Consider the following 15,685-nt stretch of genomic DNA (forward strand, 5'->3'; position numbering starts at 1 on the left):
AAAAAATGTGATTTTCAAGCTTCCTTTCTGCAGGAAAAAAACCATATGTTATTCCCCCTGTAAGAGAGTGGCTATGAGGTTTTAAAAGAGACAGCAGCTCTGTCCTACAGTAGTTCTGACAGCACCCTTCTTTACACAAACCAACTATAGGAAGTAAAAAGCTCTTATTTCTGTAGGAGTTCACAGCAGATTAATAATTTGAATATTCAGAACAATCCCTATAGATATATATGAGCTCATAATTCCACCAAGGTAGAACAAATGAGAATAACCCCATTTGAACAAACCACCTTTTTACTTACATGTTCATCAATGAACTTAACACATCCACCACATACTGACAATATAAACGTGAAAACATGGTTTTCAAACACCACACCATCTCTTTTTAAATAGATAAAATCCAATTTTTCAGTCTATTTGCACCGGGTCAGATACAATTATACCAAAGCTCTGACTACCGCTGCCATAATGTACCATTTGCGGATTAATGACAGACCCACAATTTTCACCCACAAGTTTTCATTTGGCTGCAGTGGTTCTAAAATCCTTTCAGCACAAACACCATCAGTAATGTTCTGCTTTTGCCGCAGCATCTCAACCTTTACCAGAAAAAAATTATTTTGAGTATCATTACAGGTTCTAGTAACATAAACTAAGATAAGTTAAGATATATATATATATATTTTTTTTTAAATCAAATTTCAATCTATTTGTACTTCCCACAGACAGTAACTGTCCTATTGTAACTCTGCAACTGCAACCAGGCATGAACAGCCTGTCAAGCTTTGGGATTCTTGACGTGTGTATAAGATGTAGGCAGAACTCAGAGTTGTCTGTTTTGGTAACCTTTCTAAACCCAACACAAAAGAAAACTTAATAGAACAGATTCACTAAGATTCACTTAAGATTAACATTGTGCTACATCCACTACCACAGAACATTAAAAAAAAAAGTTTTCTAGGTTAAGTGCCAATGTTCAAAGCAAGCCTGGTGGCCTAATTAGTTTGCTGGCTAAAAGTAGCAATAGGAACAACAATGTAATTTAAATGCCTGCTTTTATCTTATCAAAAGCTCGCTTGGTATTGCAACACAAATCAATCAGGGCATGTCTTAACAAAAAGATCTATAAAGCCACTAGTGTGGGGAATTTCAACAATTATTAATTGTAGATGTTAAAAAAAAAAGACACTGGAGGATTTTAACATGTTTGTAAAAATCAATCAATTATATCCGATTTCAAAAAAATGATCATACGTCGCCTTGGCAGCTTAAGGATATGTTTATCACATGAAAAGATAAATGTTAAATAGCTGTTGGTTTTGGCAGTAACGTAGGTCAGCAATGTGTAGAAGATAATGATCTTCTTTAAGCACATAAATTGTAGGAGAGAAAAAAAAAAAAAAAGCCTATTTACTGAAAAGCAAGACAAAGCAGTTCCAGGCTGAGTGGTCGCCTGCAGCTACAGAGTTACTTAACCCCAGAATTCACCTTTGTTAATAACCAGGCAGCTCATTTTGCATCCCAGTAACAGGAGGTGGTTGTCATTTAAAGCATGACCAATCACAGTGACATCCACATCATTTAATTATATTAAACTAAAAGTGCAATCTCATTACAGGGTCAATACCCAGTTTTCAAGCTAAAACTTTAAGGGCTGAACACCACAAAGTTACTATGTCTTGAGGTATAAAAATCTTCACTGTTTCATTGTAAGAAGTCTTAATACTTTTAATTCAGATGAATCTTTTGCATCATTAATTTATCTATTTTCCAACAATAACCCGTAGAAATTATAGGCCTTTAAAATAAATGGATTCATTCTAAACCAATGGGATGGGCAAAGGAAGCATTCCTTTTATCCAGTTGTTTAAACACCAACAAACTACATGATCATTGCATCCTGTTGTACTTTGAACAAGGTTAATGAATGTCAAATGAAATAGTCAGTAACTGCGCTGTAAAACAAAAGCAATGAGTTTGAAATTTGCTAAAATGGACTATAAATCTGATGAGAATTGCAGTCTTACGATTATCTGAGTATTTTCTTTTTCACTTTTTGAGACCACAGACAATATAAAACATGGATGTAGCTTTCAGATCGGAAAATGAAACCAACGTGGAAGCGCCTTAAACCCGCATTGTACCTGAAGCCTGCAGGATGGCGATCCTATATAAGTCTATGGCAGAACGGCTTTCTGTAAATAAACACTTTCATGCTGATCCCATAAACTTAGCAGGAAAAAGGAGGATTGTCTGCAGTATGAAACCACATGCTCATTAGTTAATGACTCGTCAATCACATGCCAATGAGTGTGTGGATTCACAGTCAGACCTGCCCCTTCTTGTCACATCCGGGTTTTTGCAACCAAGACGGCGACAGCAGAGACGCTCATCTCAGGGCTTCAAAAACCAATGGGTGACATCACAGTAGCTACATCACACTGCCAAAGTTACTGACACATTACATTTTGTCATTTCATCCCCTGGTAATTTAAAAATATTGATGGTGAAGCTTTAAGGTGAATGCAGTATATAGTAGATACAATGAATTACATACAACTGTTTTATTCTCACAAAATGTAATATGCTCAACTTTTTTTATGATTATATTTAAACAAAAATAAACTGAGCAGTAACCAGTGAGAAATTGCCATTACACGAAAAAGAAAATAATCACACTAATCCACAGGTACCCTCCACTTTAAATGCGGCTTATCAAATGTCATACCCCATGTGAACAAGCCTCATAGCTCTTTCTCCAGAATAATCACCTGCTGAGAGGCTCTTGGCAGATCTCAAGGATCTGCTTTGCAATTTTTCCTTGCTGAAGCATTAGCAGAATTCAGAATTCCATTATAGAGAATTACCCAAGAAGGAGGTGAGCTCTGTGACATTAGTAATCACTTCACCTGCCTTGTGAGGCAAAAACTACAAAATGTTGAAAGCAGACAGAAGTAGCAGCCTGTGGAAGGATTTGAACATCAGAACTGATGAAAGGTAGAAAGGCAGGATCATGTGTTGCTATGATGCTTCAACTACTGCAAAAGGTTCCTTTAAATTTGCCATTTGCCAACATCTGACTTGTGTTTTAGAAGTGCTCAACATAATTTCCCACAAGCTTACTGGATTACGGGGAATGTGGCCCTCCAGATAAGATTTTAATGACACCAATTACATATTTTTTCACTCAGTTCCCTCATTAACGCCTGATCAGTGCGTCTAGTTTTGTTTTTCATTAGTGCTACTGTTTTATTATCGCTGCATTTGAACACAGTAGAAAAAGGCTTAAACGTGTGCTAAAGCTCCACTTCTAATCTAAGGTGATTACACCTGCAGTGCACAACTGTCTAAAAAAAAATATGCCAACATTATAAAAGGAACTAATGAGCTCAGAGGCACATCATTTTGCTGGATTAGATTTTGAACAGTTCCTCAACTAGAGCCAGTTTTTGATTTCCATTCCTACTTCAAATGCAAAGCAATAACATTGCAGGTAGATGCATTTATTCCCTGCTGCAGGTATGATATGGAGATTTCTTTTTGAAGAACACCATAGAGTCACTGCTGAAATGAGACCATTTAATTGCCTCATTCCCTATACAGGGAGCTTTCACAGTCTCTGGCACTGTTGGTGAAGTATCACGCACCTTTGTTGACCGTGTGCGGAATGGACTCATTAACATGACAGATCTCTGTAGACTCCCTGCTCTTTCTCAAACACCACAAAGTTGAATGTCGAATGAGGGTTACATCCATCTTTACCTCTTTGTCCATGCTGTCAAGGTCCTCCTTGCAGAGCGTGTATAGTGGCATTGTTTCTGACATGCTTGGCTGTCGTTTTCGACGAGACGGTCCCGGCTGCTCGTCATCTTGGCTGGATCCCGCTGCCTCGTCTTGCTGACTCTGTGAGGTTCCCCTAAGATACACAAGCGCACAACAAACAGGAAACATTAAGAATACAAACTGCTTTGTCTAAATGTGGTAGCTGACATCGGCACTGGGTCCCATATAACATCAGAGAAACTCTGTTATTAATGGCACCTGTGGTGATTAAATAAAATGCAGCATTACTCACACACCACATGCAAGCTTACACTGGCCTGAATATTAATAAGAAGTTTACAGGACTGTGATGTTCTATTATATTGCACAACAGTCAAGAGACCTTTATACCTGGTCAAGAGGTATATTACAGTGCCTAATCTGAACGAATATCTAGATTGGGATTAGTTTGTAATTTTTTTTTTTTTTTTTTTTTAAGAACATGGAGTCAATTCCACTTTTTCTTGTTACAATAAAGAAGCAGATCAAGTCCAAAATTTATACACTTCTAAGTTCAGTTTCTTTTTCTGTTAGCAGTACTACTAACAAACCTTCCAGGCAGATCGTAACAAAGAAAAATAAAAAGATAAGATTAGTATCTTTTTTTATTTTTCAGTCACACTTCTAATTTTATTCTTTATGCTGTACATGTATGTTACAGTGATATTTACAGGAATTGCCATGCAACAGAATTAATTTGCAATCACTGTACATAACAAGCTTGTATATAGTTCACAACAACAAAAGATAAAGTTTAAGGTGGTAGACTCATCACAAAAAATATAGGCTTTCTTCTCTGTAACGAGGGCCCAGTAGATGTATATGCAAATGGGAAGTGAAACTTTTCTACGGTTCCTCTCGGCAGTGCCTAATTGAACAGATCTTCTTTGATGATTCAATCCAAAGTTATGTAACTTCCTGAAAACTCCATAGTGCCTCTAATCTATGAATAAAATGGGCCAATTTTCCGCTTGAGATTATTAATTACGGAGTGTGATCACAGATATGGTCAACTTAAAACGTTTTAAGCTGCTATTAAGAGCTGGAGTCTGTATTCCTCCAGGTCAGAGTCTGCATGTGGCATCCGAATGACAGACAGACAGAGAGAGGACAACTGCTTTGTTTGTGACTGACCGGTGAATGGCAAACAGAGCGACATATCACAGAGGTGACTTTGAGGAACTGTGAAGCCTTTCTTGCACCTGCCACACCATTTGACAATGATGTAGCAGGTTATTATCATTTTGTCAAATTCCAGGTGAAAAATCAAAGAACATGACTTGAAATTTAAACGACTGCATAAGGAGAAAACATCTAACTGCTTTGAAAAAAAAAAAAAAAGACCATACAAGCAAAACAAAAATTATACACAACACAAGCTGGGAGACTTGTCTAGGAAATGAAGCCTCTGTGGCCAATGGATACCCCTGACCATCAAATGCTATCAGGTTGTTGGAGGCTTTTATTGTTCCCTAGTTGATGGCTAACGAAGTTATACAGTGGTATGAAAAAGTTTGGGCACCCCTGACAATTTTCATGATTTTCCTTTATAAATCATTGGTTGTTCGGATCAGCAATTTCAGCTGAATATATCATACAGCAGATGAACACAGTGATATTTGAGAAGTGAAATGAAGTTTATGGGATTTACAGAAAGTGTGCAATAATTATTCAAACTAAATTAGGCAGGAATTAGAATTTGAAAATCCTAGGTCACATTGTTCTTGAGTTGTGGCCCATGTTAAAGTTTTTGTGGACGCCGCCCAGGCTATGACAATACCTCGACTTTTTTCTCATAACAGCCGAGCTAAAAACCACTTCATGCTGAAAGTGAGAAATAAACTCCCTGTAGGGTGGACAGCGCTACCATTATAGGTGCAAGTTAACCTCCTCTGCTGCAGTGATGCCATCAGTCATTGGCGATGCCAATTAAGAGTATGGAGCAGATCAGCCCTAATAGCAACTGTTAAGTAGTTTACAAATTGTAACTATAAACTGCTTTAGAGTATTCTGGGGTTAGTCCCGTCAATAAAGGTAAGCCTGCCAACACAAGCAAAGCTGTGCCCACTATTTGACTCTAGAAAGTTGTAAGTAAAGGGGGCAACCCCCAAAATACACCAGCTGTGTGTTTTTACATCGCATCTCCAACTTAGTTTTGTTCTGTCTTCTACACAGCTTCAAATCACACCGAGAGCGCTTCAGATGCAGAGCATGTAGTCTGCAAAAGGTTTATTTCTCTTTGCCTTTCCTGTGTCCGACTTCTTGCCCTCCTTACCTGCTTCGCACAGCTTGACACAGATTCTGTTGAGAAATAAAATAAGATACAGTGCTATATCAGCACTATTTTAAGCAATGTGGCACAGAGAGTTTCTGTAATGTGCTGCAGCGCATCTGTGAGGATAGCAGGCATCACCGTGAGTGGGTGAAAACAGCATTGGCTGCCACGTCAGAGCCAGAAAGTGACGCAGCTGCATTACACAGGTGACATTTCACACCAGGGCCCGCTGATGTGCAGGTATGTAGTGCCATAGGGTGCTGCAGCAATAATCCATGGAAGAGGGTAGCTGTGGCCCTAGCTTTTAATTTCCAGATTGATTAAACATAAATTTGATTGTCGTACTAATCAAATAATCAAAAAATATTGTGAAAAAAAGCCTCGTAACGTCTACGTGCCTATACTGACTGTGGTTGTGCATTGCTCTGGTCCTGTTTATTAGTGAACCATACAACTGCTCACAGATGAAGAGCTGATTTTACCAGATGTTCCACGTTTCACCTCCACTTTCATCTTCAACATCTGCTATGACCATTAGCACAGTTGGAGGGAACTGTTGGATAGTTTGGGGGGGTTACAACTATGTAATCAAACAATGAACCATTATTGCACATTGATTACATTAATAATTAACTTATATAACTTATATAACTTTATAAATAAAAGGACATACCACTAAAGCCTACTGACTGACCCCTAGTCTATATGAAATTCCTGCTGTTTGCCTCCTCCACATGATCTTCATAAAGTGCAATAGCAAACATGAAGAAGCAAAATCATCATCATGTTAAACTGTCACACAATTTTGATATAATAAAAGTATCTTTTGGTAACATCCTTCAGTACCTGAGATCAGACTGCTCTCTGGGATCAGAGAGCAACAAAGATCCTGACGTGTGGAGGTAGGCTGATGGACGGGACACTTGAGGGCCCCTGCGAATCAGTTTCCCTGTGACGGAGTCATATGTGCGAACTTCTGGAGCTGCAGGTGGAGGTCTGGGATGGATGGGTGCTGGATGGAAAATAGGCTTCTGTAGGGAGCCCTGATTGTCAGGGAAAAGTGCTGGACTGTTGCTCCTTCAATCAGAAAAAAAATACATAGTTGGACAATGATTTGCCAATTTTGGGCTTCTGCAGTTAGTATCTTTTAAGCCATCAGTTCACAGGTTTCCATAAGACTATGGCTCCCTCACCGTGCTGTCTTAGAGTTATCTTCCTTCAGTGGATAGAGCTGCTCCTCCACCCTTTCCCACCGCTCTAGACAGCTCCACAGCCAGTCTGGGTTGACAACATGGAGGTGCTTGCAACCTTGTGCCTGGCGAACCTTCTCGGTACCTGGATGACAGGGATGAAAGAGAATGGGAACAAGTTTTGACCTTACAATCGAATGCTATTACCAGACGTGCACACTCTGTCTCTGCTGAATAATTCATATCGATGATCCCACTTTTTCTCCGGGAAAGGAGAAAATAATTACCTGCCCGATATTTTTAGAAAGATAACAAAGAAGGATTTGTCTCTTGGAGTCACTGGGGCCATCGTCCTTTCACTTTTTTTTCTACCAACTCTATACATAGTCTTCCTAAAAATCCTACAAGTCAGGTTTCATTTGGTGAAGTGCTGAGTAACAGTACAGATGTTTGACCCAAAGACTGAATCATTGCATGGAACAATGTGGTTTTCATCCTGGCTTTGGAACACCTGATCAGCTCTTTATCATCTCAACGATATTTGAGGGTGCGTGGGAGTTTGCCCAACCAATCTACATGTCTTTTGTGGAAAACAAGAACACTTTCAACTGCGTCCCTTGGGGAATCCTGTGAGGTGTGTTGTGGGGTACCTGGCATGGTGGTACGGGCTATTCAGTCCCTGTAGCGCCTGCAGGAACAACTTGGTGCAATAAGTCGGACTTGTTTCTGGTGAGCGTTGGATTCCACCAAGACTACCCTTTGTCACAGATTCTGTTTATAATTTTTATGGACAGACTTTCTAGGCATAGCCAAGTAGCAGAAGGCTTCCACCTTGGTGGCCTCAGAGTCTTATTTCTGCTTTTTGCAGATGATGTGGTCCTGTTGGCTTCATCAGGTTGTGGCCTCCAGCTTGCACTGGGGCGGTTCGCAGCCAAGTGTGAGATGGCAGGTATGAGAAAAGGTTGGAGTGCCCACTCTTGGTCAGGGATGGGTTGCTGCCCCAAGTGGACTTTAAGTATCTTGGGGTCTTGTTCAGGAGTGAGAGGAGCTGGAGAGTGACAACTCCCTTACATCAAAACGAGTCAGTTGTGGTGGTTTGGGCATTTGAATAGCATGCCTCCTGGATGCCTTCTAGGTGAGGTATTCCAGAGATGCTCCACTGGGAATAAGCCTCGAGACAGACCCAGCACACACTGGAGAGATTATATCTCTCGGCTGGCTTTGGAATGCCTCAATGTTTGGGAAGAGGAACGTATGGGCTTCTCTGCTGAGACTGCTGCCCCTGCAACCCGGACAGGCGGTAAAAGATAAAGATGGATGAATGGATATCCAGTACTGACTTTCAAGCTCATTAGAATTGTACAAACCCTGCTTGTGCCTTATAGACTGTATTTCCATTTACAATACCTGTCAAAAGTTTGGAGTGTGTCCAAACCTTTGACTGGTACTGTATGTCTGCACACGTTTCAATAAAATCTCACCTATTTTCCATTTTCCCAGCAAAGTATAATGAAATGCGGAGTAGCTCAGGCTTCAGTCTGCTCTAAACACTGATTCAGACAGCTCTCCTCTTGGCTTCAACTGATATCAGTGACAACGATCCTCTTCAGCATTTTCAATTTTGCTTTCTAGCACACTTGCATTTGACAGTTACCACTAAACAAGAACAACTAAGGTTGCCAAGAATGGTTTATAAACCAAAATTATGGCAATCTAAAACATATTTATGCATTAGAATTCATTATCTGAGGACCATTAATGTTTGTTTAAAAAAATTCATGTCAATCTACTCAAAAGCTGTTGAGATATTTCAGCACAGAGCAAAGCTGGAATGGCAGACAGCACCAGGGCTAGAGTCACACTGTTGCCATGTCCACTTTAAATACATGTGGCTATTTTTTTTTTTTTTTTTGTGATTACTTTTGGTTAGACGCAAAAACAAATTTTTTAAAATGATTGATCTGGCAGTTTTATTTTTCTGATATATGCTGAATTTTTTTGTCATATAACCTTGACAGTTTGAACAGGAACCAACAAACAAAATTAACCTGAAGTGTCTATGTGTGTTTGTGTTAGGAGACATGCAATGAACAAAGAGCCCTGATGGCCAGGTTTAATGGAGGAGAACGTGGTGGACATGAATATCTTACAGCTGTACCCCATGTTGTCAAATGGGCATGGTTATGATTATTTAATCAGTATCCCTAGTGAGATGTGTCTCATAAATGGCTGCCCAATTTGTTGGTCAGCCAGAACAGCGGGTATTTTCAAAAGTTATTTCCAGAGTAAGTATCCTACTGCATATATTCCATCTCAGGCTGGTTTTTTCCTATCCTGATGATGTATGAGGTGACTGATTGCCAAGTGCTGCTCTCAGCAGGGCTGCATCCCAAGGCAACGTACCACTTCCTGTGCTTGTTTGTGGAGGGTAAACTTGATTGGTGGCAATAGAGGGCATGAATCTACAGTGTCAAACGCAGGGCAAAAGGGGATCTGACATTTTCAGTGTCATGAAGAACAGGCCTGTATTATATTTATCTTACAAATGAAAACATCTAATTTGAAGTTCTTAAACTTTGGGAGAACCTTTAAACATATTCATATGTTTAACCAGAACTCATCGCACTAGCACACAGCTTAACTGTATGTCTGAACTCCAAGATACATTCACTGTAAGGACGCTATATTCACTGATATTCTCTGGAGCTTGAAAAAGGGTGCCCTTTTTCAAGCTCCAGAGACTACTATGACCTGGATGACTGAGCATCTACACAGACATTATTTACTGACATTAAGCAAGCCTTTCATGAGCCTTCTTAAATCCAAGCACCATAAGCAAACCATGATTTGCATTAATCATCCATAGTTCCAGCACACTGATACTCAAAAAACAAAACAAAACAAAAAAAAATATCTTGACTATTTTTTAATCAAAAGAACAGGTCAGAAAAAGGGGGAAAGGTCGTGCTTACTTTCAGCACTTGAAATCCACTCTTAGGAAAGGCCTGAAAATAGTAAAAGTAAGTAAGATCAATGAACTGTCAAATTTGACTATGTTAGAGGTTTTTATGGTACTCTTAAGAGTTTGAAAAAAGGGGACTGGACTTGAAGGTTTTTAAGGCATTTCACCTCTCATCCAAGAGGCTTCTTCAGTTCTAAAACCAAATGGTGGAGAGTCCCGGGTATTTAAACCCTAGTGGGGGTTGTCCCCTTTGGAGGTGGTCACTGACCCGATAAGAATGATGTGCATGTGGGTCATTACCATCAGGGGTTTTGTGTAAAACCACTGTGAGACTTTGCTTCAGCCTATCATGCTATCTATTGAGGTCACCTGAAGTAAGGTGTGAGTGGGGGTTGAGGTGCCTGGTTGGGGATGCATTGTAGTTGGCGGACAGCTGGTGCCATAAGCAGCCACCTGTATTCAATGATCGTTCACAGCGGACATAGATGGCTTCTTTTACTCGTCTTTCAAACCATTTGTCTTCTCAGTCCAAAATCTGAACATTGGAATCCTCGACAGGACAAGACTCAGCACAGATGGTTTTAAAGGAGTAAAATGGGCCATCTATGTCTGTTTGAATAAATCAACTGAAAAGCAGGTCTTTTTTCTTATAGATTTATATACAATTGTATACAATTATATACAACTGAATGGCCCTGCTGGCCATGATGCATTTCAGGTTTGAGGGGCTTCTGCTTCACACTTACAGCTACATTTATCTTTTATACACAATATATATAATATGCAACCTTACCAATAGGTGCCAGTAAAGCCTACACACTGTACTTACTAGCAGGCATGTTTACATACCAGCTCTTGCTGCGATGAGGTGCGTCGTCCGATTGGGATTTTGGGGACTAAGAATCAGATTCTTGCCAATCTTGGCCCCCAGCGCTTTAGCATGGTAGTACTCACGGGTCCTCTCCATGGGGTAGTTGGTGGGGTATAGACCACTGAACACTATCATCGTTCCCTCCAGTGTCTTGCCCTTCAGCTCTGGGACAATCTTGCGAATGTCCGGCATTTCGGAGGCATCCTTCCTCAAGTATGCCTCATAGCGGGCGTAATACTCTGCATGGATCCTTTCGAGCACCTCCTCTAGGTAGATGAGGTGATCATCCTGGTCATTATCTGCTTCTTCTTCCTCCTCCTCATCATCATCTTCCATACTCTGGTCCAGCAGCTCCTCACCCATGGTAACCCCAGATTGTTCACTATTCTGGGACTCTGTTTCTGGCTCTCTCCTGTCTGAGCAACCATTTCCGAGCTCAGGGTCAGGTAGAAGAACTCCTGAAGGTTCTGCTAAGTCAGAACTGCTTTCACCTTCACCTTCACCTCTACCTTTACTGTCCTCTTCCTTTGCCCCATCCTCACAAGTGTGCTCTTGTGTGGCTCCTTCTTGTCCAGATTCCTTTGTCTGGCCAGATGTACTTTCACTATCGCTCTCTGATGAGGGAGGCTTTTCTGTAATGGAGTCACTGTCACTGTCACTGGAAAGGTCAAAGTCTAGGTTATTGGACTCGGGTCTTGATGCTGATGAATTAGCACCTTCCTGTGCCTCTCGTGTCCTGTTTGTATCATCTTCCTTAACATTTATACTGTCATCTGCCTGGGTTTCCTTGGATCCTACCCCAGGCTTTGTCTCGGTCTCTGACCCTTTACTTTGTCCTGATTCCGCCTCCTCATTCACTGTTGGGTGTGTCCGTTCATTTGCTGGTACGCTCTGAGAAGACTGAGGTGTTGTGGACTCTTGCTTTCCAGAAACATTATTATCCTTCGCCCTTTTCCTGAGGCCATTATTTTGCTCATCGGCACCAAGCGTCCCTATTTGTTCTGTGCTCTCTGCTGGCCGACTTGAGGAGCCTCCTGCTGGAGAAAGACACGGAAGTTTAACAGTATTCTAGGGATACATTAATTATAATCAGGAGGTGTGGCTACAGTGAGATCAGCTACTTATTCCCAAAAATCACAATAATGATTAAAAAGGTGAGTTAGAGTCTTGTTGCCAGTGGTCATCAAGGATTATCTGATGTGCTTAACAGAGGTTGTGTATTGGTACTAGAGTACCAGTACTGGTAATGGAATACTTACACCAATAAACTCAATACATCTATATCTATAATCTTATTAAATCCTTAAAAGCATGTATACAGAAAGAAAGTGTTTTCACTGTGTCCATTATGACTGTACTTCAGGATAGGATGATGTCTAGACTGTGTCTGCAACATCAGTGGAACAATTTAGAGCTTAGCTGAAAACACTGGTCCTTCCTTTATGCAGCTATAACATCAAAAGCATTTCATTAGCTGATCTAGCTTTTAATATAGTTAAACAGGAGGGGCGGGCATTTTGAGCAAAAATACTATTCAATATTGATTGACAGCTATTTGATTATTCTTTGCAGATTGTCCACCAGGCTAAAGTTATGACATACATGTTAGCTTCTCCTAACAGAGTTAGGCGAGCCAAAAGTCAGGAGGTATGGCTGCACTTTTCAAACCTCTATGCAGGCAACGCTCTCTGCACCATTTCATGCTCTATCCCCTACTTTATTTTTCCTTTTTTTATTTGGAACCACATAACTTTATTAGCGTTGATGATTACATGCTTTATATTAATAAATTCTGGAAGGTCTGTTGCCCTCCAATTACACCTCTCACTAATAACCCTCCTGACATTTCACACTCGCTCAGTAGGAGCTGTTCTGACTGCCACTTTTGGCAAACACTTCTTGGAGCAGAATCTTCCTCTAAGGCAAACTGAATTTCTCTGGGTACACTCAGTCACTCCAGTGCAAGTAACTCTTTTTGAGCGTGAAATACAATTTTCAAGCAATAACCTATCAGCAACACAGAATTAAATAAATAAATAAAAAGATCACACTGATACTGAGAGTCAAACTTAACAAATTAGACCCATGCTTTTCCATGCAAAGTAGTTTATCATTTTTAATAAGAAAGAAAGTAGCAAGATCTACTGTCAAATCAGCGTGCTGCATCGCTGTGAACTGCAGGGCTGGATGGACAAGAGAGGGCAGTGAAATAATCAGAGGTGGCAGGCCAGCGTGCATCAGCCCTCAGAAAGAGAATGCAGCAAACTGAACAGTGGTCAAGCAAATTTTCCCACAGTGTTTGATATATTCCCCACTACAAAGAACAAATTATTCTGACATTTTGTGACGCATTTCAAGCTTAGAATAGTTGATAATTGCGCGGTAAGAGCAAGCAACATAACTGGACTCCCCCGTGATATAACCTGCACAGCTCCCCTCCTCCATTTTTATTTGATTTTCTTTATTTTAGTGATGTGTCATTTAGGCATGCATGGGATAATATAATAGCAGAAAAGTTGATCTACAGGAGAATAAATATTTGAAAGCAATACAGAATGCCTCAGAGCCTTGTGCACTATATTGCTTTATATTTTGAACCATCACCTGGTCCCTGATTTTTTTCATGAATATAAAACTGGAGGAAAAAAAAGATGAAAACTGGTGAATAAAAATTCAGCTCAATAGGATAGAAGAAATTAAGTGTTTGATGCTCAAAATTTCTTTAATGAACTCAGGATGCCAGCCCTGCTAGCCCTGGTTATCTGGGTTAGGAAAAAAATTAGATTACGATATATTGGAAAATATTTTTCTCTCACCTGTCAGACACACCAAACACAGACTTCCCAAACATTTGTTATGTGTAGGTTTTTTTGTTTTTTTTTTTTAAATTTACCCACTCATGCTCTGCCCAACTCTGCTCGGATCAGCTGATTGTTGTCATAGCAGCCTTTCACATCTGTTACCAACAGGGAAGTTGCTGAGTGCCCTCTGGTGGACAAACTATGCAACATCAACACTCATTACATAGTTGAAGGGTGTTTCTTCCAGCTCTTATCACTTTTTAATTTTAAAACTTTCAGCCATTAGAAATGCTGATACTGATAGATCAGCAAATGGCTAAAATCTGACGATAATATCGGCCAGGCTATAAATTGCCTGGACTCTGATCTGAGTCCAGCTTAAGTTATTCTCTACATGTGTTAAAACTTCACAAATTTACAAAAATAATATTTCAATATTTGCATTCATCGATTATTTGAAAAACACCTGTAATGATGTTAACTACTGTTGCCATGCTAGTTTGGCATGATAGCATGCTAGATCTTTTTGAAATAAAAAAAAAAAAAAAAACTCAGCTGATGTAATTGTCATTAGTTTTGGGCATAGGCAGTATGAAAGATGGACACAAGTTCTTGGTCTTAAAAATGAAGCCAACACAGAATCGAATTAAACCTGCACTGTTTTTAATGGCCACCAGAGGGCCATAGCTGTGGTCCGATAGAAGTTGCTGGGAAAATGGCCCTAACCTTTGTAAACACTTTCCTGTTGACTTTATGGGCTCAGACATTCATTTTGGGTTTGCCTTGTTATTGACAAGTTATTAGCCAATGAGCTTACAGTTTCACAGTCAGAACAAACCAGAGGCTGAGGTCATGGACACTTCGTCCATCTTGTATACTGTCTATGCTTGTGAAGGTTCTTGTTTATTTGTTCATTGCGCGAGATATTTACAGTTCCTCAAGTTTTGTTTAGAACATGAATGTCCAGACTGAAACAGACATTTAAGCCAAAAACGTTACCCTCACCACTGCACAAATTTCTGACTGCAATAATGCAAAGGTGGAGAGCATGAAACTGTGTGTTTTCCAATTAAACCTTTCCAAGCAACACAGGGAGTTCACTTGCATAAAAGGAATTCCTGTTCCAGATTTTTTCTACGAACACATCAAATTATCACACTTGAGTGGGGGTGAAGCGTACCTTTCCTGGCCATTTGAGCTTCCCGCGATCCTGGGGGAGCATTAATGTCTCCTGTGCCCTGGAAGTAAATGTATTTCTTCACAGTGATGAGGTTGGGTGCGAACTTCCACACATCCTCTCGGTCGTCGATGATACAGACCATCGAATCTCCACAAGGGAAAAGGTTCCTGACGAGGGGGAAAAAAAAAACCCACAATGCAAAAAATACCAGTAAACCTGCTGAGCATCATGACAGATGCTGAAATATGGGCAACTCATTAAATCTAGTAGTGTTGCTCTGGTGACAGATAAATAATAAGAGGAACATCGATTTCTTATATCAATCTTCCGCTTTTTTGTTTGCAAGAAGAGGCGCTGGAATCACTGACAACCATTCATAAGTGACATTGAGAAAGAACAATAGAGTTCTACCATTTCTGCTCATGTACCAACAATGACAACAAAGACATGCTACAAATGGATATTGACGCTAAAGAAATTATTTGGATTTCAGCTGCCAACTGCTTGTTTATCACAGGATCCTTTGTTTTGTTTGTTTAAAAAAAAAGAAAAACAAACAAAATATTTCATTTGTTATTTCC

General features: G+C 40.0%; 1 protein-coding gene across 2 annotated transcripts in view; it reads right to left on the reverse strand.

Annotated features, from left to right (window-relative positions):
* The window catches only part of ctdp1 (CTD (carboxy-terminal domain, RNA polymerase II, polypeptide A) phosphatase, subunit 1), a 73,263-nt gene that overhangs the window by 51,754 nt on the left and 5,824 nt on the right, over positions 1-15,685 (reverse strand). Inside the window, exons 7-11 of one of the 2 annotated variants that reach the window (XM_030740360.1) lie at positions 15,105-15,271; positions 11,102-12,157; positions 7,294-7,435; positions 6,947-7,177; positions 3,766-3,919 (exon numbers count right to left, since the gene is read on the reverse strand). In XM_030740360.1, the coding sequence (XP_030596220.1) occupies positions 3,766-3,919; positions 6,947-7,177; positions 7,294-7,435; positions 11,102-12,157; positions 15,105-15,271 (1,750 nt within the window). Of the gene's footprint in view, positions 1-3,765; positions 3,920-6,946; positions 7,178-7,293; positions 7,436-11,101; positions 12,161-15,104; positions 15,272-15,685 lie in introns of both variants that reach the window. The other variant, XM_030740359.1, reaches the window with a different exon arrangement.

The sequence above is a fragment of the Archocentrus centrarchus genome, chromosome 11 (assembly GCF_007364275.1).
Source record: "Archocentrus centrarchus isolate MPI-CPG fArcCen1 chromosome 11, fArcCen1, whole genome shotgun sequence".
Lineage (NCBI taxonomy): Eukaryota > Metazoa > Chordata > Actinopteri > Cichliformes > Cichlidae > Archocentrus > Archocentrus centrarchus.